This window comes from Macaca fascicularis, chromosome 11 (genome assembly GCF_037993035.2).
Source record: "Macaca fascicularis isolate 582-1 chromosome 11, T2T-MFA8v1.1".
Taxonomy (NCBI): domain Eukaryota; kingdom Metazoa; phylum Chordata; class Mammalia; order Primates; family Cercopithecidae; genus Macaca; species Macaca fascicularis.
Genome location: NC_088385.1, coordinates 120,249,329 through 120,273,941, shown reverse-complemented (window position 1 = coordinate 120,273,941; position 24,613 = coordinate 120,249,329). Strand labels below are relative to the sequence as shown.

The window sequence follows — 24,613 nt, the reverse complement described above, 5'->3', positions numbered from 1 at the left end:
AAGGCCTTGCTCTGCTTCTCAGGTTGAACTGCAGTGGTGTGATCATAGCTTACTGCAGCCTCAACCTCCTGGACACAAGCGATCCTCCTGCTTCAGCCTCCCAAATAGTTGAGACTACTGGTGTGGGTCACCATGCCTAGCTAATTTTTATTTTTATTTTTGGTAGAGTGGGGTCTCACTGTGTTAATCAGGCTGGTCTCAAACTCCTGGGCTCAAATCATCCTCCTGCCTAGGCCCCCCACAGCACTGAGATTACAGGCATGAGTCACCAGGACCAGCCCCTTTCTCATTTTTATAAAACATCCAACCTTCTTTGTTCTTCAGACATACTGAAAACCACCCAATCTATGTGTATGCCCCAAATTGCAATTCTTGCTTCCCAAATAAAATGTTAAATTCAGAGAGTCATCACTGTATTTTTATTTTGACCTCAGCAGGAGCATGGAGTTGTGGAGTCAGACAGAATTGAGTTCTAAATCCAGCTCCGTTATTTGCTGACTGTGTGACCTTAGGAAAGTGACCTTCCCTCTCTGAGCCTGGAAGAAATGAAAGCCTCTCCACACTGGCCCCTAGGTGCCACCTCCTTAGACCTTCAGCATGCTTGCAGTCGCAGACAAAGGGCAGACTTCATGTCTCAAGATCTTGGCCTGTCTACCTCCTTTCCCCAGTCCCTGTCCAGGGGCCACCCCCACTTCCAGCCAGTTTTTGAGGTCCCCACCATCCAAGGCCACCAGGCAGGCTGAGAAGATAGAGCTCCCCAGGCAGAAAGCACCCTGCATTCGTCTGTTTTCATACTGTTTTAAAGAACTGCCAGAGACTGGGTAATTTATAAAGAAAAGAGGTTTAATTGACTCACAGTTCGGCATGGCTGAGGCCTCAGGAAACTTACAATCGTGGCAGAAGGCACCTCTTCACAGGGCGGCAGGAAGGAGAAATGAATGCAGGAGGATCTACCAAACACTTATAAAACCATCAGGTCTCATGAGAACTCATGCACTATCACGAGAACAGCACGGGGGAACCAGCCCCCATGATTCCATCACCTCCACCTGGTCTCTCCCTTGACATATGGGGATTATGGGGATTACAATTCAAGATGAGATTTTGGGAGGGGACACAGCCAAACCATATCCCATACAGACCCACGTCAGCAACCACCCACTCAGTGCTAAGTGCGTCCCACTGCTGTAACAGCATCACCCCAGGGCATGGCCTTTGACCCTCCCTTCCTTCAGATCATATGACCCCCTGTGGTCATTGCTGTGCCTCACATGTGACCAGCCGCCCAGGGTGTGCTGTGTCTGACCACTGAGCAATCTGTGTTCCCGTAGGTTCCACCCCTGAGAACAATATCTAACCTCTAGCTATTGAGCATGTATGTGTCCCAGGACCTTACTTGTACTTCCTCATTTAATCTTTACAACAACCCGAGAGACCCAGGAAATCCCTAGTCCCATTTAAAGATGGACGAGATGACATGTGACTTGCCCAAGGTCAAACTGAAGTGAGTAGTGAAACTGGATTTAGCTCATCCAAAGACTTAATTCTTTTTTTTTTTTTTTTTTTTTGAGACAGAGTCTCACTCTGTAGCCCAGGCTGGAGTGCAGGGGTGCGATCTCCACTCACTGCAACCTCCGCATCCCAGGTGCAAGCGATTCTCCTGCCTCAGCCTCCTGAGTAGCTGGGACTACAGGTGCCCACCACCTCACCTGGCTAATTTTTATATTTTTAGTAGAGACGGGGTTTCACCATGTTGGGCAGGCTGTTCTGACCTCAGGTGATCCACCCACCCTGGCCTCCCAAAGCACTGAGATTACAGGTATGAGCCACCACACCAACCCCAAAGACTTAATTCTTATCCACTACATATAGGAGACCCCAAAATGAGAAATGCTCTAATGTGCAGAGTCTTCCCAAAACTGATTTAATGATTTTGTTAATGGCAACAATGGTAACAGCCCATAGAAAAGTACTCAAAGCCTGGGCGAGGTGGCTCACACCTGTAATCCCACCACTTTGGGAGCTGGTGTATTCCAGCTACCGGGGAGGCTGAGGTAGGAGGATGGTTTGGGAGGCTTGAGGCCTTCTCTCAAAAAAATAAATAAAAGATAAAAGAAAAGTAAACATATATACACACACACGCACACACACTTGGGATTATACTGTATAAATGAGTCTCAAATGTGATTTTTATTTATTATATATACTTTGTGTAGTTTTTTTAAAGAGATGCAGGTCTCAATATTTTGCCCTAGCTGGTCTTGAACTCCTGGGCTCAAGCTATCCTCTTCCTTCAGCCTCCCTAGTAAGCTGGGACTATAGGCTTGTGCCACTGCACCTGCCACTTTGTGTAGTTTGTTTATTGGTTGTTGGTTTTTGTTTTTGTTTTTGTTTTCTTTTTGAGACAGAGTCTTCCTCTGTTGCCCAGGCTGGAGTACAGTGGCATGATCTTGGCTCACTGCAACCCCTGCCTCCTAGGTTCAGGTGATTCTCCTGTCTCAGCCTCCAGAATAGCTGGGATTACAGGCATGCACCACCACACCTGGCTAATATTATTTATTTATTTATTTATTTATTTATTTAATTGAGACAGAGTTTTGCTCTGTTGCCCAGGCTGGAGTGCAATGGCGCTCTCAGTGCATTACAACCTCTGCCTCCCAGGTGCAAGCAATTCTCCTGCCTCAGCCTCCCAAGTAGCTGGAATTACAGGCAAAGCCACCACACCTGGCTGATTTTTTTTTTTTTTTTTTAATAGAGATGGGGTTTCACCAAGTTGGCCAGGCTGGTCTCAAACTCCTGATCTCATGTGATCCAGTTGCCTTGGCCTCCCAAAGTGTTGGGATTACAGGCATGAGCCACTGTGCCCAGCCACTTTGTGTGGTTTTAATGTCATTGAAACAGGGTGTTAAATGGCTGCATAGCAAAATATTTCATAGAAGGTCCCGTGAACTATTTGCTCAACCCCTGTTGCTGAACACCTACGTTGTTTTCAACTGTTGCACAATTGTGAAGATTGCTGTGGTAAACATGCTGATGCTTAAGTCTTTACTTTAGAAAAGCTCCAAGAGCAACATTGGTGGTACAACGCGTACATGTGTTTTCAAGGTTCTTAAGATTGACATTTATGGCCAGGTGCGGTGGTTAACGCCTGTAATCTCAACACTTTGGGAGGCTGAGGCAGGTGGATCACCTGAGGTCAGGAGTTTGAGACCAATCTGACCAACATGGTGAAACCCCATCTCTGCTAAAAATACAAAAATTAGCCGGGTGTGATGACAGGCACCTGTAATCCCAGCTACTCGGGAGGCTGGGGCAGGAGAATCGCTTGAACCTGGGAGGTGGAGGTTGCAGTGAGCCGAGATCGCACCAGTGCACTCCAGCCTGGACAACAAGTGAGACTCTGTCTCAAAAAAAAAAAAAAAAGATTGACATTTATCAATTGCCAAGTCACCTCCCTCCCTCCCCTCCCTCCCTCCCTCCCTCCTTCTTTCCTTCCTTCCTTCCTTCCTTCCTTCCTTCCTTCCTTCCTTCCTTCCTTCCTTCCTTCCTTCCTTCCTTCCTTCCTTCCTTCCTTCCTTTTCTTCCTTTTCTTCCTTTCTTCCTTTCTCTGACAGAGAGCAGTCTTATTCTGTTGCCCAGGCTGGTCTGGAACTCCTGGGCACAAGCAATCCTCCAGCCTTGGTCTCCCAAAGTGTTGGCATGAGCCGTGGCACCCAATGGCTAAGTTACTCTCCAGGAAGATTATTCCAATGGAAATGCCTGCAGGCAATGGCAATGAAAAACTCCCTCACAACTGCTCCTGTGCGCTCCTGTTAGTTGGGCTGCCATGAGAGGTAACGAGCACACTGTCTCTGGGGGCATTCGAGCAGGTGCTGCATGAACGTTTTCCAGAGCTGCCATGATTGGGAGAGAACAAGCATTGTTGGAGGTGAGACTTGTGCTGTGTTACGGAAACTTCCAAGTCTCTGGGCCTCTTAGACTAACACTGAAAGTTCTGATTCTCTTTCCTCTTTTGAGTTCCCCCTGAAGCCTCACTACTTCTGCTCACAATGTCCCCAGGCAATTGTGTTGTGCCCAGAGCTGCCACCCGCACCCTGGGCCTCCTGAACAGGACTGCCAATGTCGGGCAGATCTGGCCTTACCTTCAGGTGCAGCAGGGCGCTCTCCTTGTGGTGGTGAGGGGGACTCAGTTGGGGTCACTCAGACCTAGGTACAAATCCAGTCTCTGCCATTTCTCAGTGGGTGCCTCTAGGGCAGGCCATTTCATCTCCCTGAACTTAAATTTCCCATCTGTGAACTGGAGATCATTGTAGCTCTCACCCCATTGGTGTATTAAATGAGACAAGCAACTGCATACTCAAAATAAATGTAAGTCTTCAATAGTTATTTACAGCCGGTGCAATGGCTCATACCTGTAATCCCAGCACTTTGGGAGGCCAAGGCGAGCAGATCACTTGAGGCCAGGAGTTCGAGACCAGACTGGCCAACATGACGAAATCCCATCTCTACTAAAAATACAAAAATTAGCCTGGCATGATGGCAGGCACCTGTAGTCCCAGGTATTCAGGTGGCTGAGGCACAAAAATTGTTTGAACCCGAGAATTGGAGGTTGCAGTGAGCCAAGATTGTGTCACTGCACTCCAGTCTGGGCGACAGAGCAAGACTCCGTCACGAACAAACACAACACAAATAGTAATTTGCTTTTTATTGTTTTGGGGTTTGTTCAGAGATTCTGAGGACAGGATCAGCCCACATGTGATGCTGTAGGCAAATGTCCACCCAGTGGGATTTGAGGGTCCTGGCTCTTCCTATCCCCTAAAGACAGCTCTCCTCTGCTGCCCATCATGCTGCCTAACACCCCACCATGGGTCATCTCTGTAGAGGAAGGCATGGAGGCAGATTGTATTTGGGATCTTGCTTTGTCGCCCAGGCTGGAGTGCAGTGGCAGAATCCTAGCTCCCTGCAGCCTCAAACTCCTGGGTTCAAGTGATCCTCCCACCTCAGCCTTCTGAGTAGCTGAGACTACAGGTGAGTGCCACTATGCCTGGCTAATTTTTGTATCTATTGTCAAGATGGGGGTGTTGGTATGTTGTCCAGGCTGGTCGCGAACTCCTGGCCTCAAGTGATCCTTTCACCTTGACTTCCGAAAGTGCTGGGATTATAGGCATGAGCCACGCGCCTAGCCTTATATGCTCTTCTTATGATGAGACTGTGACAAACCTCCCACTGGGGAGGTTGGGGGGAGTGGTCTACATTTCCTCTCCTTGAATCTGGGTGGGCCTGTGACGATGGAAGATGTGACAGGAAGTGACACGGTCTCATTTCCACAATGAAGTCATACAGGGCAATACAGCTTCTGCTCTGATGTCTGGAACCCCAGAACTGGCACCCTGAGATGCCATGTAAGCAGTATGTCTGCCCTGGGATGGCCCTGCTCTAAGGAAGCCCAGAAACCAGCTCGCAGGGAAAAATCCCATGCAGAAGCCCTGAGGCGACAGGAAGAACGAGAAACATCCGGGCAACCAAAGGAGAGACTTGCGCCAGAACTGCCTAGCTCAACCCTTCCCTCAATTTTTTTTTTTTTAAGTATATAAGAGATAAGATCTCCCTATGTTGTTTTTGTTGTTGTTGTTTGTTTCTGAGTTGGAGTTTCGCTCTTGTCGCCCAGGCTGGAGTGCAGTGGTATGGTCTCAGCTCACTGCAACCTCTGCCTCCCAGGTTCAAGTGATTCTCCTGCCTCAGCTTCCCGAGTAGCTGGGATTACAGGTGCCCGTCATCATACCCAGCTAATTTTTGTATTTTTAGTAGAGATGGAGTTTCATCATTTTGGCCAGGCTGGTCTTGAACTTCTGACCTCAGGTGACTCACCCTCCTTGGCCTCCCAAAGTGCTGGGATTACAGGTGTGAGGCACCACGCCTGTCCTCCCTATGTTGTTTTAAGGCCAAGCGATCCTCCTGCCCTGGCCTCCTGACTTCCCAAATTCTTGACCAATGGAAATTCAGATAATGAAATGCCATTGTATTAAGCCTCTAAATTTTGGCATGTTTTGTTATGCAGCAATAGGTAACTGATATAAACACAAAATTCTTCTCAACTTTTTTTCTTTTCTTTTTTTTTGAGAGGGAGTCTTGCTCTATCACCCAGGCTGGGATGAAAGGGCACAATCAGAGTTCATTGCAACTTTGACTTTCCGGGCTCAAGTGGTAGATCGACATTTAATCTACTCTCTGCCAGACACTGTGTCAGGTCCTTTTACTTTCAGTAATAATAAAAAATAATAACAGCAGCTTCAATTTATTCAGCTTTAACAAATGCCAGGCACTATGCTATGGGTTTTATTATATAATCTCCTTGTTCTTTAAAATTATAATAGTAGAGACAGGGTCTTGCTATGTTGCCCAGGCTGGTCTCGAACTCCTGGCCTCAAGCAATCCTCCCACTTCAGCCTCTCAAAGTGTGAATTACAGGTGTGAACCACTGTGCCCAGCCTACATATAAAATCTCAATCCTCACTACAGGCCAATGAGTGCCCTATAGGTGCTGTTTTCATCCCCATTTTCCAGGTGAGGAACTGAGACTCAAAAAGACAAAATAACTGGTCCAAGGTCAAATAACCGTAACTGGCAGAGCTGGGACTTGAACTCGGATCTGGATGACTTCTGAGGCTGCTCCTACCATGTTAAAATTCCCTTTCTCAGCCTGGGGAATAGGCCCTAACCCTAACCACTGTCTACCAGAGCAGGGGTGAACCAGGGGCTATCCCACGCCCCATCTGTCTTCCTTCTCTGTCCCCAGGGGTTCCTCTCTCTGCCTGGATCTTTCCAGGAGTCTCTCAACAGATACTCACACTCTCCCCCAACACCCCTTGCCAGCTGCTCTACCCCAGTCCTGGGAGACAGGGAGGTAGTAACCCATCTGCTCTGCTGACCCAGAGTGGTGATATCTAAGCCTCACCCTAGCTACCAGGGTCAGGCCCCTTGGGGAAGGAGGACTTCTGTTTCAAACTCAGCAATTCTGGAGTTACTTCCTAAGCAGCAGATGACCTGGGGAAAAGCTGACCCTGGAGCAGGCTTGGAGATTGTGACACACAGACACTAGCTGCGAACGCCCCTGTGCTGGCAGCCTGGACATGGGGATGAACCTGGCCTGGTGCTGCTTCGAGGTGCTCCCAGTCTGTGGGGGACACAGAAAGGTAACTTAATGCATTGTTGTAACAATGGAATTATTTTTATTTTTTATTTTTCTTTGAGATGGAGTCTCACTGTCACCTAGGCTGGAGTGCAGTGGCATCATCTGGGCTCACTGCAGCCTCCACCTCCCAGGTTCAAGCAATTCTCATGCCTCAGCCTCCCAAGTAGCTGAGATTGTGGGCTTGTGCCACCATGCCCAACTAATTTTTGTATTTTTTAGTAGAGATGGGTTTTCACCATGTTGGCCAGGCTAGTCTTGAACTCCTGACCTCGGGTGATCTGCCCATCTCAGCCTCCCAAAGCGCTGGGATTACAGGTGTGAGCCACCACATCCAGTCAACAATGGAATAATTAATAGGGACAATAAACCCTTCCACTGAGGGAGTGTTGGCTCAGCATCCAGCATGGGGTTTGACGCTCTTCACAGTGTCCTACTTCAGCCAGGCATGGTGGCTCACGCCTGTAATCCCAGCACTTTGGGAGGACAAGGTGGGGGGACTGCATGAGCCCAGGAGTTCAGGACCATCCTGGGCAATGAGACCCTGTCTCTAAAATGAACAAAACCAGTCAGGCAGGGCCAGGCGCGGTGACTCACGCCTGTAATCCCAGCACTTTGGGAGGCTGAGGCAGGCAGATCATGAGGTCAGGAGATCGAGACCATCCTGGCTAACACAGTGAAACCCCGTCTCTACTAAAAAATACAAAAAAAATTAGCCGAGCGTGATAGTGGGCGCCTGTAGTCCCACCTACTCGGAAGGCTGAGGCAGGAGAATGGCATGAACCCCAGTTTGCACCACTGCACTCCAGCCTGGGCAACAGAGGGAGACTCCATCTTAAAAAAAAAAAAAAAAAGAAAAGAAATTAAAAAAACTAGCCAGGCATGGTGGCACACAACTGTAGTCCCAGTTACTTGGGAGGCTGAGGTGGGAGGATCACTTGACCCAGGAGGTCAAGGATGCAGTGAGCCAAGATCACACCACTGCACTCCAGCCTGGGTGACAGAGGGAGACCCTGTCTCAAAAAAGATAAGGAAAAACACCTGGAAGGACCTCAGGAGGTTGGTACTAGTATCACCCCCATTTCACCAAGAGGGAAACTGAGGCTCAAAGAGATGCTCTAAGTGTTTAGAGAAGGTCCTATAGAAACCTGGTGTTCTGCAATTCCAAACATCATGTTCCAGGTCACAATGTCACCTGCCCAGAGGTGGGAGTTAGAGGCAGACTCTGAAGGCGGGGAGCCCCGTGGCCATATGGAGGGGTGGGGAGGAGGGCAAAAGAGCACCCGGTGGCGGTGACCTCTGAGCTGAGCCTGACGACATGAGTAAGAGTTTGTCAGGTGGAAAAGAGAAAAGGGTGTCATCAGGGCAGGGGGCTTGGAAGGAGCAGAGGCAGGTGGCTGTGAGCAATAGGCCAACACATTCAGGAAACAGGGAGCACTTCTGGGCAGGAGGTGGAGGTAGGGGTGAAAGATGATTTCAGAAAGGTATGCTAGGGCTGGATGCTGAAGGGCCTTGAATGCCAGGCTTGGCATTGGGCCTGGGTCCTGCCCATGACGAGGAAGCAGGTCCTACCCTGAGGATGACAGATGGGGGGATTAGATGCACAATAATGGCAGAAGCGGGGCTGCAGGCAGGAGTGGCCTGGGAGGACACGCTCCAGCCTTAAGGACCCCAGGTCCAGCCCCCATGCTCGCCTCTTCCCACTTCCCCATCCCCCCAAGCAGAAGAAATGGCAGAATGAACAGAGCTTCTCCAGGAGGCTGGGAAACTGGAAATAGGGGGAGGTACTAATACATCCACCAGCAGATCACTAACTCCTCAGTCTTGATTTGTTTGCCACATTCTTTTAAAAGCGATGCTGTGTGCCCCCTTCTGCAGCACATCTACTAAAATTGGAACAATACAGAGATTAGCAAAAAGAAAAGGGAAAAAATTAAATACAAATTTTAAATATTAGAAAAAAAGGTGGTCGTGGTGGCTCACACTTGTCATCCAAGCACTTTTGTTGTAGGAAAGGGGTCCTGATCCAGACCCCAAGAGAGGGTTCTTGGATCTCGCGCAAAAACGAATTCAGGGCGATTCCACAGAGTAAAGTGAAAGCAAGTTTATTAAGAAAGTAAAAGAATAAAAGAATGGTTACTTCATAGGCGGAGCAGCCCTGGGGGCTGCTGGTTGCCCATTTTTACGGTTATTTCTTGATGATGTGCTAAACAAGGGGTGGATTATCTATGTCTCCCCTTTTTATACCATATAGGGTAACTTCCTGATGTTGCCATGGCATTTGTAAACTGTCATGGCGCGGGTGGGAGTGCAGCAGTGAGGACAACCAGAGGTCATTCTTGTCACCATCTTGGTTTTGGTGGGTTTGGGCCGGCTCCTTTACTGCAACCTGTCTTGTCAGCAAGGTCTTTATGACCTGTATCTTGTGCTGACCTATCTCAACCTGTGACTTAGAATGCCTTAACCGTCTGGGAATGCAGCCCAGTAGGTCTCAGCCTCATTTTACCCAGCCCCATTGGAGATGGAGTTGCTCTGGTTTACACAGCTCTGACACTTTGAGAGGAAGAGGCAGAAGGATCGCTTGAGATCCAGCTACGTGGGAGGCTGAGGCAGGAGGATTGTATAAGTCCAGGAGTTCGAGACCAGTTTGGCCAACATAGTGAGACCTTTTTTTTTTTTTTTTTTTTTGAGACGGAGTCTTGCTCTGTTGCCCAGGCTGGAGTGCAGTGGTGCAACCTCGGCTCACTGCAAGCTCCGCCTCCCGGGTTCATGCAATTCTCCTGCCTCAGCCTCCCAAGTAGCTGGGACCACAAGTGTGTGCCTCCATGCCTGGCTAATTTTTTTGTATTTTTAGTAGAGACGGGGTTTCACCATGTTAGCCAGGATGGTCTTGATCTCCTGCCCTCGTGATCTGCCTGTCTCTGCCCCTCAAAGTGCTGGGATTACAGGCATGAGCCACCACGCCCGGCCCATAGTGAGAACATTTTACAAAAAATGAACAAAATTAGCCGGCCGTGGTGGCACTTGCCTGTAGTCCCAGCTACTTGGGAGGCCGAGGTGGGAGGAGTGTTTGAGCCTCGGAGGTTGAGGCTGCGGTGAGCCGTGACAGATGCTACTGCATTCCAGCCTGAGCGATAGAGTGAGACCCTGGCTTAAAAAATTAAAATTTAAATTAAAAAAAAAAAAGCTATGCTACTAGAGGGGAATGATGAACCCAGTTAGGATCTCAGAAGGATTTCAGGTGAAACCGCCCGAACTTTCGTGGGCAGGGTGGGGCTTTCTCCACCTGGGATTTTCTCAAATCCTCTTTGTCACCCTTCATTACCAGGAGCAGCTTGACACCCTCTGGTCTCGGGAAATGAACCTCCTAGTTTCACCCTCTAACTGTCCCTCTCCGCCTTCCTGCAGTCCTTACCCATTGGCTTGTATCTCAGTTTCAAAGCGGAGGGAGAGGACGGTGGAGAGTGGGGAAGACCCTGGGAAGCTCCCCGGGAGCTGTACCTTTAAGGGCAGGGGCGGGGCGAGTCTTCTGGGGCGTGTCCCGAGGGGCGTGTCCCGAGGGCGTGGCCGGGACCGGGGCAGGGCGAGCCGGGGCGGGCCCGGACGGGAAGAGTAGGAGCCCGTACGCTGCAGCAGGCGGGGCGCCCGGACTGGCGACTTCGCTGGCGGAAGGTCGGGCCGGCGGCCAGGGACCTGGAAGGCTACGAGGACCTGCGACGTCGAGGTTCGGAGTTTGCGGGTCCCAGGCCCGGCCCGAGTAAGAAAAAGCCGCCTCCCCGCAAGGCCGGAGGACCCGGGCGCTCCGAGTTCGACTTCTCAACCTCCGTCCGGATCGGGAAACGGAGCACGGAGATGTTCCTGAGGTCTCTTCCCTGGAAAGCGCAGCCCCGATTTCCCGCCCCAGACCCTTAGCAGGTCGGCGACCATCCGAGCGCTAGACATAGGCCCACGTGTACAGAGGGCGCTCAGTAAATGCTCACTAGTGAATCAGTAAAATAAATCGGTGGCAAAGAGAGACGAGACGCATGCTGATCTTCAGGTGTTGGGGACACCAGGGAGGCGAACATTTATTGAGCTCTTATTGTATACCCCGTCGGCCAGCATTTGTGTCCATTTTACAGATGAGGAATAAGAGGCTCAGAGAGGTGAAGTGACTTCCTTAAGGCCACACAGATAGTAAGTGGCCGAGACGAATTTGAAACCAGCGGTGCCCTGTTTCAACTTGGTGCCAAATAGAGTAACTCGGACTCCACTTGGAGGGGTTCAGGAGAACCACAGAAGAGGAAGGGCCGTGTCTTCCGTGGACAGGTAAGGAACCATGGCTGGGACAGGGGCCTTTCTGATCTCTCTTCCCCTCCCTACCTCCTCTCCCTCCCCTCAGGCTGCCAGTACATTGAGAAACACCTGTGCAGACTTAAAGAAAAAAACCGTTTTATGGGGTTTGGTTTCCTGATTGCAAAAATAAGACATACTCACCGTAGAACACATGAAAAAGCCAAAACAGGAAATTTAGTTTGCTGAGGACTTTTGTTTTTCCAGTTTAATTCCTTTGAAATAAATTGAAGCCATTTTGGCCCTAGGCTTGAGGGAAGAGGCACATGGTGGTGACCAGCCCAGCCCCACTGCTAACCAGCTGTCTCTGAGCAACTCACTTCCCTCTTGCCCTTAAGTTCCCTGTCGGAGGGGCTGTGGGCTCTGTGACCCTCTTGCTGTGTGACCTTCGGCGGGTTACAGAATTCCTCTCCTGGGCATGGTGGCTCACACCTGTATTCCCAGCACTTTGAGAGGTCGAGGCCGGCAGATCACTTGAAGCTTGGAGTTCGAGACCAGCCTGGCCAACATGGTGAAACCCCGTCTCCATTAAAAATACAAAAATTAGCTGGGCATGGTGGTGTGTGCCTGTAATCCCAGCTACTCAGGAGGCTGAGGCAGGAGAATCACTTGCACCTGGGAGGCATTGGTTGCAGTGAGCTGAGATCGTGCCACTGCACTCCAGCTTGGGTGACAGAGCAAGGCTCCATCTGAAAAAACAAAAAAACAAAACAAAACAAACAAAACTCCTCTGAGCCCCTGTCCCTGTTGTGCAGGGTGCGGGGGCGACATTTCCAGACTTGTTCTGAGGACTGGATGAGGGAGGCGTGGTGCAGGGAGGAAACAAGCCTGGCTTCACCTCTCTGTGCCTCAGGTAGTTCATCTGTGAAATGGAATGGCAATGCTACCCCCTCTCGGCATGTTATGAGGATAGAATGAGGTCATCCATGTAAAGCTTGGCCCTTGTAAGACACAGAACAACAGCATTGCTTAGTGGGCTCCATAAAATGTCGTGGGCAAGCCTCTCTAGGTCTCAAACTGGTGGCCTAGAGGCCACGTCCACCCCTAGAAGTAGAGTTTTGTTTTGTTTTGTTTTGTTTTGAGGGCTTCTGCAATCCCGCCCACTGCCCATTTCCCACATGTATGTCACCCAGCTGGCCCCCGAAGCCTGAGACTCTGAATCTCGGTTCAAGTCCCTAGTCCCTTGCAGCCCTGACATTCTGGCCTCAGGCTGGGGGTCAGGTGGGACAGGGTAGGTTTTCATGGGGGCTCAGGAAGAAGGGCGTATCTGATCTGCACACTGAATGGGCAGGGCCTTGGGTCCCTCCAGTGAAACTATGCAGAACACGGTTTCTCCATCAGCTTTCCTTTGCTGCTGGGAGGCAGGACGGCAGTTCCTTAACTGAGAAAGTCTTCCGGCCCCTTTTGCTGGGTCCATGGGTTTTCAGTGACGTTGTCCCCCCTTCTCACTCCCACCTTGCAGGCCACCGGAGCCGCCAGCTGTTTGGAACTGAGCCACTGCAGAAAGGGAAGTGGAGAGTGAGGGCCAGGCCCCGTGAGGGCGGATGGCCAGCAGATGGCTGGATCTGCGCTGGGCACTGAGTGTGCTTTGTGTGCTGCTAATGGCGGAGACAGTGTCTGGGGCTAGGGACTCGTCTACAGGGGCTCACATTAGCCCCCAATTTCCAGCTTCAGGTGTGAACCAGACCCCCGTGGTAGACGTGAGTATCCCGATAGGAATCTGGGGTTGGATGGGGCTGTGTTCCTCCAATCGATAAATATCTGTTGAGCATCTGCTATGTGCCAGGCACTGACCACAGCCTGGGATATACCAGGGAACAACATAGACAAAACTCACTACTCTCAAGGAGCTGACAGTCTCCTGAATAGACAGATCAAGAAGTAAATGTATACACTTTGGGAGGCTGAGGCAGGCGGATCACTTGAGGCCAGGAGTTCGAGACCAGCCTGGCTATCGTGTCAAAACCCCGTATCTCCTAAAAATACAAAAACTAGCCGAGCGTGGTGGCGGACGCCTGTAATCCTCAGAACCCTGAGGCAGGAGAATTGCTTGAACCCGTGAGGTGGATGTTGCAGTGAGCCAGGATTGTGCCACTGCACTCCAGCCTGGGCGGCAAAGCAAGACTCTGTCTCAACAACAAAAAAAGAGAAGTAAGCATATACATTTCAGGTGGTGATGTGCTAAGTGCCCCGCACACAATTGCTGAAGTGGTACGGGGGACGGCGTGAGCATTTCCAAATATTTCAGACTGAGCGGTCACAGATGGCTTCTGTGAGGAGCTGATCTTTGAGGCAAGCCACTGAATGGAGAGAGGAAACCACCTACATAGACACCCCAGGGAAGAGCATTCTGGGCAAAGGGAACAGCAAGTACAAAGATTCTGGAGCAGGAACAAGCTTAGTGTGTTCCCGGAACAGCAGGGAGGCTAGAATGGATGGAACAGAGCAAGTGAGGAGAAGAATGTTAAGAGAGGAGGATGGAGAGGTAATGGCAGGCAGATTACAAAAGGCCTTACAGGCTGCGGCTAGGAGGTGAGAATTGTTTTGCAGTAGTGGGGAGCCAATGGAAGATTTTAAGCAGAGGGTACCAAAATCTGTGTTAGTCAGAGTTCTCTTGCGGGACAGAACTAATAGCATAGATGTATATATAAAGGGGAGTTTTTTAAGGAGTATTGACTCACATGATCACAGATGAGGTCCCACAATAGGTCATCTGCAAGCTGAAGAGCGAGGAAGTCAGTCTGAATCCCAAAACCTCAAAAGTAGGGAAACCGACAGTGCAGCCTTTAGTCTGTGGCTGAAGGTCCAAGAGTCCCAAAGTTGAAGAACTTGGAGTCTGATGTTTGAGGGCAGGAAGCATCCAGCACGGGAGAAAGATGCAGGCAGGAAGACCAAGCCAGTCTAGTCTCTCCACATTCTTCTGCCTGCTTTTATTCTGGCTGCGCTGGTGGCTGATTAGATTGTACCCACCCAGATTAAGGGTGGGTCTGCCTTTCCCAGTCCACTGACTCAAATTTTTTTTTTTTGAGAACAGTCTCCATACCCAGGCTGGAGGCAAAGGCTAGCGATCTCAGCTCACTGCAACCTCTGCCTTCCGGGTTCAAGCAATTCTCATGCACAGCCACCCGAGTAGTTGGGATTACAGGCGCACACCACCACACCTGGCTAATTTTTTTGTACTTTTAGTAGAACCAGGATTTCACCATGTTGGCCAGGCTGGTATTGAACTGCCAGCCTCTCTCTTTCTCCCAGTGGTGGGAGAAAAGAGCAGTCGTGGGTGGCTCCAGGTTTCTGGCCTGATCGGCTGAGGGTCTGCTGGTGCTGTGATTTGGATGGGGAGCACTGAGGGAGGATCAGTGATGACGCTGGAGTTAGAGGCAAGAGGCCTTCCTCCCAGACCAGGGAGGGCACAGCCCATTGAGACGGGCTACAGAAAACTTACATCTTTCCGCTCTGATGTCTGTAAGGGGAGAAGAGGAGGTCACAGCGGATCTGGAGTGAAGGAACAAAAGCAGGGGACTGCTCAAGATGACCCCCTGGAGTCCCCTGTAACTGCCAGGGGCTGGAGTTCTCGCCATTTCTTCAGCAGGAATCCCAGACTCAAACTGATGGGCTCAACGCCCACAGCAACTTTATGAGGCTGCAAAGTGCCTTCAAGTCCACCCTCTGAAGCAGGCAACAGGCAATTAAGCCCATTTTACAGATGGGAGAGTGGTTTGTGGTTACTGTGGTTGTAAAATTGAGTACCCCCTCTTGGAGCGTGCTCCTTGGGGGCAGGAAAACTGGGAGATCATACCAGATCATTGTGCCAGATAATCTCTCCAAGTTATTGAGCACTTACGTCAGCCCTGTGCTCACAAGTCCCCCCCCCAAACCCCGTGAGGTGGGAGTGATGATCTCTGTGCTATAGATGAAGGCTCCAAGGTTCAGGGAGGTGAAGGTGGCCAGGAGGAAAGTGGCGGAGCCAGGTTGAGAACTCTTGGCTGCTTCATGCTAAATCCGTCCCCTTCCCCTCTAGTCCACCGCCTCCCAGGACAGATGGGGCAGCTGCGTTTCTGGAAGTCCCCACCATCCAGGGAGCCTGCAGGCTGGGAAAGGCCCTTCCAGCCCCTGACTTTAGGTCCTTTTCAAGTAGTCATTATGCAACAGATATTTATTGAGCACCTACTTTGTGCCAGGGCCTGTGCCACGTGCTGAGGGGATAGCAGGAAGCAGAGAGACCTGGTCCCTGCCCCCCTGGAGCTTATACTCTAGTGGGGTCATGGGTGAGAAGCAAGTTGACAAATCATTCCACAGGGTGAGGGGGAGGGGGACGCTGCTCTGCTTAGGCTATCATGGAAGGCCTCCCTGAGGACAGGACATTTTGACCAAGACCTGAATGGCTTATGAAGATCCAGGGGAAGTGAGGGAACAGTAGATGCAAAGGCCCTGGGGCAGGAGCAGAATGACAGATTTTGCAGAGTGGCTGGAACAGTGAACAAGGGAGAAGGAAGACCAGGCAGGAGAGAACAGGGGCCAGATCATACAGGGCCCTGGGAACCACTGCAGACTTGGCTGTCAGTGAGAGGAAGGTGGGAGCCATGGGAGGCTTTAGAGCACAGGAGGATGTAATCTAACATAAGTTTTTTTTTTTTTTTTTTTTTTTTTTTTTTTTTTTGAGACGGAGTCTCGCTGTGTCTCCCAGGCTGGAGTGCAGTGGCGCGATCTCGGCTCACTGCAAGCTCCGCCTCCCGGGTTCACGCCATTCTCCTGCCTCAGCCTCCGAGTAGCTGGGACTACAGGCGCCCGCCACCACGCCCGGCTAATTTTTTGTATTTTTAGTAGAGACGAGGTTTCACCGTGTTAGCCAGGATGGTCTTGATCTCCTGACCTCGTGATCCGCCCGTCTCGGCCTCCCAAAGTGCTGGGATTACAGGCTTGAGCCACCGCGCCCAGCCTAACATAAGTTTTTAGAAGAATTCCAAGGCATTGAGTCTGTTACCCTTTCCTGTCCAGCCTGACCCCTGTGTGCCCCTCTCTGGGTTTCCTGGGACTGAGTGAGTGACGCAGGAAAGAGGGTGGGAAGAACTGGAAGGAAGTGGAGTCACCCCCTCTTCCCCACACGCAGAGCAATCCCACCTTACTCTGTCTCTTGAGCAGAGAGCTGGGGAGGGGTCCTGAGGGACCTGGGGGAGGGCTGTGCAGCTCGGGGAGGGCGGAGTGAGACAGACTGCACAATAATGTGATTTGGGAGGCCAGATTTCGGGGAGCCGCCTTGCTGACTCACTCTGCCGTCAGCGAGATGGGGTGACACCCCACGTCCTCCCTGGCTGACCCCGAGGACAGGGAGGAGGGAGGGGAGGAAGATAGTGAGAGGACAGGAAATGGAGGCTGCCCCTGCCCAGTTGGGCAGTTTCCTTAGGAGCTGTAGCAGGTAACTTTTAGCAGGTGGAGCTGAGTTTGGAGCCACTTCTCAGTGGTGGGCTGTGTGCTCCTGGGCAAGCCACTTTGCCTGTCTGTGCCTCAGTTTTCTCATCTGTGAAGTGGAAACAATTGTGCCAACCTCCTGGGTCTCTGATGAAGACTGAATGAGTGACATGATTCCCAGCACAGTGTGCAGCACAACTGTTAGGAGGGCCTACTCTGCCAGGCACTGTGTGAGACTTTGGTGGGAGGGACAGATATTAAACAAGTCTATGATCCTGCCCGGGTGCGGTGGCTCACACTTGTAATCCCAGCACTTTGGGAGACCGAGGCACGTGGATCACTTCAGGCCAGGAGTTCAAGACCAGCCTGGCCAAAATAGCAAAGCCATCTCTACTAAAATACAAAAATTACCTGGGCATGGTGGTGGGTACCTGTAATCCCAGCTACTCGGGAGGCTGAGGTAGGAGAATCTCTTGAACCCATGAGGTAGAGGTTGCAGTGAGCTGAGATCACACCACTGCCCTCCTGCCTGGGTGATGGAGTGAGACTCCATCTCAAAAAAGGAAAAAAAATAAAAAGTAACTGGGAGGGCCAGCTAGGCTGGGAGTAGTCAGGGAGGGCTTCCTGCAAGAAGTATCCTGGGAACCAAGAATTGGATGGTGAACGTGGATTAACTAGAGCAAAAGGAGTCGTGGCACCAGGCAGAAGGAACAGCATGTACAAATGCTGGACCAATGCCAGGAGGGTCTGGGCATTCCAGGACCTGACAGCTGACCAGATGAGCTTTACTGGAGACTGACAAGGACAGAACACAGGGACCAAAAACAGGCAAAGGAGTGCTCTTCAGCAGCTGGAGGAGGGAGCACTTTAGAAAGAGCCCCTCTGGTAAGATTGGGGATAGGAGACCAAATGACAACCTCTGCAGTTGTTCTTCGTGGTGGTGGAGATGGAAGGAAGGGATGAATTCAAGCATTGTTTAAGAGATAAAAATGGCCGGGCGCAGTGGCTCAAGCCTGTAATCCCAGCACTTTGGGAGGCCGAGACGGGCAGATCACGAGGTCAGGAGATCGAGACCATCCTGACTAACATGGTGAAACCCCGTCTCTACTAAAAAAAAATACAAAAAACTAGCCAGGCGAGGTGGTGGGCGCCTGTAGTCCCAGCTACTCGGGAGGCTGAGGCAGGAGAATGGCGTAAACCCGGGAGGCGGAGCTTGCAGTGAGCTGAGATCCAGCCACTGCACTCCAGCCTGGGCGACAGAGCGAGACTCCGTCTCAAAAAAAAAAAAAAAAAAAAAAGAGATAAAAATTTCTGGGCAGGCTTGGTGGCCCATCCCTGTAACACCAGCATGTTGGAAGGCCAAGGCGGGAAGATCACTTGAGCCCAGGAGCTTGAGACTAGCCTGGCCAACATGGTGAGACCCCTTCTCAACAAAAAATTTAAAAATTAGCCTTGTGTGATGCACACCTGTGGTGCCAGCTACTCAGGAGGCTGAGGTAGGAGACTGCTTGAGCCTGGGTGGTTGAGGCTGGAGTGAGCTGTGATCGCCACTGCACTCCAACCTGGGTGACATAGACAGAACCTGTCTCAAAAATAAATAAATAATTAATTAATTAAAACTTAGACTTAGATGATGATAATGCATCCTTTTTTTTTTTTGGAGACATAGTTTCGCTCTTGTTGCCCAGGCTGGAGTGCAATGGTGCAATCTCAGCTCAGTGCAACCTCCACCTCCCAGGTTCAAGCGATTCTCCTGCCTCAGCTTCCCAAGTAGCTGGGATTACAGGTGCCCGCCACCACACCCCCCTTTTTGTATTTTTAGTAGAGACAGGGTTTCACCATGTTGGTCAGGGTGGTCTCGAACTCCTGACCTCAGGTGATCTACCTGCCTCTGCCTCCCAAAGTGCTGGGATTATAGGTGTGACCCACCGCGCCCAGCCTATTTTTTTTTTTTTCTTTTTTTGAGACAGAGTCTCACTCTGTTGCCCAGCCTGGAGTGCAGTGGTGTGATCTTGGCTCACTGCAACCTCCACCTCCCAGGTTCAAGCGATTCTCCTGCCTCTGCTTCCCAAGTAGCTGCGATTACAGGCGCCCACCACAATGCCCGGCTAACTTTTTGTATTTTTAGTAGAGACAGGGTTTTACCATGTTGATCAGGCTGGTCTCAAACTCCTGACCTCAGGTGATCTACCTGCCTTCGCCTTCCAAAGTGCTGGGATTACAAGTGTGACCCACCGTGCCCAGCCTATTTTTTTTTTCTTTTTTTTGAGACAGAGTCTCACTCTGTTGCCCAGCCTGGAGTGCAATGGTGTGATCTCGGTTCACTGCAACCTCCTCCTCTTGGGTTCAGGTGATTCTCCAGCCTCAGCCTCCTGAGTAGCTGGGAACACAGGCGCACGCCACCATGCCTTGCTAATTTTTACATTTTTAGTGGAGATGGAGTTTCACCATGTTGGCCAGGCTGGTCTCAAACTCATGGCCTCAAGCACTGGGATTACAGATGTGAGCCACTATGCCTGGCCTCCATGTCCTTATCCCTTTCTTATCTAGGCATGTGGGTGTTATTGCCCCCATTGTTCAGAGGAGAAAACTGAGCTTAATTTACTTGCCCAAGATCACTCACCTCGAAGGATGCAAATTAGAATTTCAACCAGGCAGTTTCATGAGAGAGGAGGCTCCGTAGGGGGAGCTGTACTGCCTCCCAATATGATTATTATTGTTCTTCCCAGAGGAGGAAATGGCAGCCCGCCTGCTTCCCTGGCCCCCATCTACTGTCCTCCCTCCTTGTGCTGGGCAGGACCCTCTTTATCAGAAACCCCTTGGGTGACTTTATCTCCCTGGGAAATTCCTGGGCCCCAGCAAAGCCACAAGCCCAGGCTTAGGGCAAGACTGAAACCCTCCGGCCAGCAGTATGGAAGGAGCCCAGCTGACTTTTGCTTTTGGGTGGGAGCTGGGGATGGGATAAGGGAATCTCAGGACAGGAACTTGAGACTTGCTTCTGCATTTTTTGGTGGGAATAGTTGATGGAGATTCCCAAGCCTGGGTTGGGATGTGCACACCGTCACTCCGGCCTGGGGCACAGACTGGTTCTGTAAGAAGCCAGATAGTAGGGCCGAGTGTGGGCTCACATTTGTAGCTCCAGCCACTTAAGAGGTTGAAGGCAGGGGAATTCCTTAAGCCCAAGAGTTTGAGGCTGCAGGGAGCTATAATCATGCTTCTGCACTCCAGCCTGGACAACAGTGAGACTTTGTCTGAAAAAAACAAAAAAAAAAAAGAAAAAAAAGAGACCGGGCACAGTGAACACACCTATAATCCCAGCACTTTGGAAGGCTGAGGCTGGTGGATCACTTGAGGCCAGGAGTTTGAGAGTAGCCTGGCCAACATGGTGAAACCTCATCTCTTCTAAAAATAAAAAAATTAGTCAGGTGTGGTGGCACATATCTGTGATCCCAGCTCCTCCAGAGGCTGAGGCAGGATAATCATTTGAACCCAGGAGGCAGAGGTTGCAGTGAGCTGAGATCTGACCGCTGTACTTCAGCCTGGGCAACAGAGCAAGACTCCGTCAAAGAAAGAAAGAGAGAGAAAGAAAGAGAAAAAGGAAGGAAAGGAAGGAGAGAGAAAGAGAAAAGAAAAACACAGGAACTAGACAGTAAATATTTTCAGCTTTGTGGGCCGCATGGTTTCTACAACTACTCAGTGCTCTCGCAGTGCCCAGGCAGCCACAGATTGTACGTCAATGAATGGGTGTGGCTGTGCCCCAGTAAATATTTATGGACATAGAAATTTGGATTTTATATAATTTTACATGTCATGGAAAATTCTTCTTTTGACTTAATGTCTCCCAACCATTTAAAAATGTAAGAATCATTCTTGGCTTGCAGGCTGTGCATAAGCAGATGGCGGGCTGGATGTGGTCCAGGGGCCGACGTTTGCTGACCCTTGGCTTACCCATGTGTTAAAGGGGAATCATTCCATTTGCCTCACAGGAGTGTTGGAAAGACTACACGAAATCACTTAGTCATTCAAGCAGCCATTAACTCAAATGTATTAAGTCCCTACTATGGGCCAGTCTCAGGGCAAATACAAGAATGCAGACAAAAGAAATTCAGGCCAGGTTTGGTGGTTCATGCCTATAATCCCAGCACATTGGGAGGCTGAGGTGGGAGGATGGCTTGAGGCCAGGAGTTCGAGACCAGCCTAGGCAACGTAGCGACACCTCCATCTCTACAAAAAATATTAAAAAAAAAATTAACTGGGTGTGCTGGTGTATGTCTGTAGTCCCAGCTACTTGGGAGGCAAAGGCAGGAGGATCACATGTGCCCAGGAGTTCGAGGCTGAAGTGAGCCATGATTGCCCCACTGCACTCCAGCCTGAATGACAAAGCACCCTGTCTCTAAAATAATAAAAATCAGTAAACAAGGAAATGAACAAAATAAAGATTGTGATAACTTCTGTGAGTGCAGAAAACTGGGTGTTAATAGTGCAGATGGGGTAATAGCTACTTTACATGGACAGTCTCTGAGGAGGGCAAATTTGAACACCTGTAATCTCATTTGATTCCTTTATCAATGGGGTTGGTATAATTAGTCCCATTTTACAAATGAGACTGAAGCTCAAAGAGAGGAAGGGAATTGCTACAGACGGTGGAGCTGGTTGGGCGCGGAGGCTCACACCTGTAATCCCAGTACTTTGGGAGGCTGAGTTAGGTGGATCACTTGAGGTCACGAGTTCAAGACCAGCCTGGCCAACACAGTGAAACCCCATCCTTACCCAAAATGCAAAAATTAGCCAGGTGTGATGTTGCTTGCATGTAGTCCCAGGTACTCAGGTGGCTGAGGCAGGAGAATCACTTGAACCCATTAGGTGGAGGTTGCAGTGAGCCAAGATTGCACTACTGCACTCCAGCCTAGGCGACAGAGGGAGACTCTGTCTCAAAGGAGAAAAAGGGGCTGGGCATGGTGGCTCACACCTGTAATCCCAGCACTCTGGGAGGCCAAGGTGGGTAGATCACTTGAGATTAGAAGTTCGAGACCAGCCTGGCCAACGTGGTGAAACCCTATTTCTACTAAAAATACAAAAATTAGCCGGGCGTGTTGGTGGGCACCTGTAGTCCTAGCTACTTGGGAGGCTGAGGCAGGAGAATCAATTGAACCCAAGAGGCAGAGGTTGCAGGTAGCCGAGATTGTGCCATTGGTGCCATTGCACTCCAGCCTGGGCGACAGAGCAAGAGTGGTTGAGTGGGTATTATGCTCAGGTTGTCCTGATCTCAAAAATGGTTTTTTTTTTTTTTTGAGATGGAGCTTGCTCTGTCACTCAGGCTGGAGAGCAGTGGTGCCATCATAGCTCACTGCAGCCTCAACCTCCCGGACTCAAGCAATCCTCTCACCTCAGCCTCCGAAGTAGCTGGGACCACAGGCGTGTGCCACTATCCCTGGCTCATTTTTTAATTTTTTTGTAGCAATGGAGTCTTACTGTGTTACCCAAGTTGGTCTCAAACTCCTGGACTTAAGCGATCCTCCTGCGTCAGCCTCCCAAAGTGTTGGGATTACAGGTGTGAGCCAGTTTACCAGGCCATGGATTTTGTCTTCCCCACTGGCATGTGCTTTCTGAGGATGGGGCACTGTAGAAAGATTGAGGGGTTGGGGCAGGGCTGGGGGGGTTCAGTCTCTGCTTAGGGGATACTGTATGGTGGGCAGAGCTCTTAGCAAAAATTGGTGAGAAGGCCAGAGGCTCAGAGATAAGAAATCTCACTTCCAGTCTGGTGTTGGTGGGAGTTCAGAGAGGGCTTGTGGAGGAGGTGGAACTGTGGTTTGACAAAGCATTTAAAAAATTATAATGAAATACACACAACCTAAAATTTACTGTCTTAACTTTTTTTGTTTTGTTTTGTTTTGTTTTTTTGAGATGGGGTCTCACTTTGTCACCCAGGCTGGAGTGCCGTGGTATGATCTCGGCTCACTGCAACCTCCGCCTCCTGGGTTCAAGTGATTCTCCTGCCTCAGCCTCTGGAGTAGCTGGGACTACAGGTGCATGTCACCACGCCCAGCTAAATTTTGTATTTTTAGTAGAGACGGGGTTTCCCCATGTTGACCAGGCTGGTCATGAATTCCTGACCTCAAGTGATCCACCTACCTCGGCCTCCCAACATGCTGGGATTACAGGCATGAGCCACCACACCTGGCCAGACTTGCAGTTAAACAATGACATTCCTATCACATTGATCTGAATAAGGCTGCTCATAGCCAGTGTTGGCACAGGCTTATGAGAATTGCTTTTCCCATTCCTGGTGGGAGTGTATATAGGTAGAGCTTGGCCAGGGCATTTTGGCAAAATCCAGCAATGTTCAAGATCCCCTGTCAGGATCTTGACCATTTCTTTTAGACTGTATTATTTTGTTGGGCTTTTGTTGACTTCCAGTTGCCAGTTTATTGTTCTAGAACCACTTATAAGTATAGTAGGCTAGAGGTGCTGGGGAACTAAAACCTCCATCTAGCAGTCCTCACCCAGTGGCTGATGGGAGTTGGTGTATAAATACCCCAGCTCCCTTGCCTCCTGATTAAGCTCATGGTGGTGGTAACTGGCTCAACCTAGCCTTCATTGGCAGCTATCCCTTCTCTGTACCACTTCTTTTCTTCTATTTCTTTTATTTTTTTTATTTTGAGACAGGGTCTCACTCTGTCACCCAGGCTGGATTGCAGTGGCACAATCATAGCTCCCTGCAACCGCAACCTTCCAGGCTCAGGTGCTCCTCCTACCTCCTTCTCCTGAGTAGTTGGGACTACAGGTGTATGCCACCAAGCCCAGCTAATTTTTTTGTATTTCTTGTAGAGATGGGGTTTTGCCATGGCTGGTCTCGAACTCCTGAGGTCAAGTGATCCTGCAGCCTTGGCCTCCCAAAATGCTGCAGTTATAGGCGTCAGCCACCACACCCGGGCCCGCTTCCCTTTCTCTATGTTTGTGTTCCTTAGCTCTCCCAAACATACTATGTCCCTCTCAATCTTTGTCTCTGAGTCAGCTTCTGGAGGAACCCAGATCAGGATACCCTCTGACTCAGCACTTTTACTTCTCAGATCCTCTCTGACAACATTTTTCTCACATGTACTCGGAGAATCATGTGTGAGGAAGTTCATTGGCTATATTGAAAAATTAGGCATCCCCAAATGCCCAGAAGGGAAATGTTTACCTCAGTGATGTATCATCCATAGTACAAAATACTCTGCTGCAGTGAAAGACTCTGCGGGGAGGCAGGGGAGAACAATGGGCTCCAGAGCCTCAAACTGCCTGGGTTCCAACCCTGACCCTCCCACTGAGTGCACACGGACATTGTCTCAGTCTCCTTTTCTGTTTAATGGGCATGATAATAGTTCCTTCCTCGCAGATTGTTGTGCAGAGTAATTGAGACACTTTTTTTTTTTTTTTTTTTTTTGAGACAAGATCTCACTCTATTCCCCAGGCCAAATACGGTACTGCAGCCTCAACCTCCCGGGCTCAGGTGATCCTCCCACCTCAGTCTGCTGAGTAGCTGGGACTACAAGTGCACATTACCATGCCTAGCTAATTTTTTATTTATTTTTTTTTGCAGAGATGGGGTCTTGCTATGTTGCCCAGGCTGGTCTTGAAATCCTGGGCTCAAGCAATCCTCCCACCTCAACCTCCCAAAGCGCTGGGATTATAGGCATGAGCCAC

At 50.2% G+C, this 24,613-nt stretch overlaps 1 protein-coding gene across 2 annotated transcripts in view; it reads left to right on the top strand.

Moving 5' to 3' along the window:
* Window positions 1-10,774: 10,774 nt before the first annotated feature.
* SLC8B1 (solute carrier family 8 member B1) overlaps window positions 10,775-24,613 on the top strand; it is a 38,209-nt gene continuing 24,370 nt past the window's right edge. For both annotated transcript variants that reach the window (XM_074007960.1, XM_065524851.1), the window contains exons 1-2: window positions 10,775-11,497; window positions 12,984-13,221. In XM_074007960.1, the coding sequence (XP_073864061.1) occupies window positions 13,066-13,221 (156 nt within the window). In that variant the 5' untranslated portion in view covers window positions 10,775-11,497; window positions 12,984-13,065. The remainder of the gene's footprint in view (window positions 11,498-12,983; window positions 13,222-24,613) is intronic.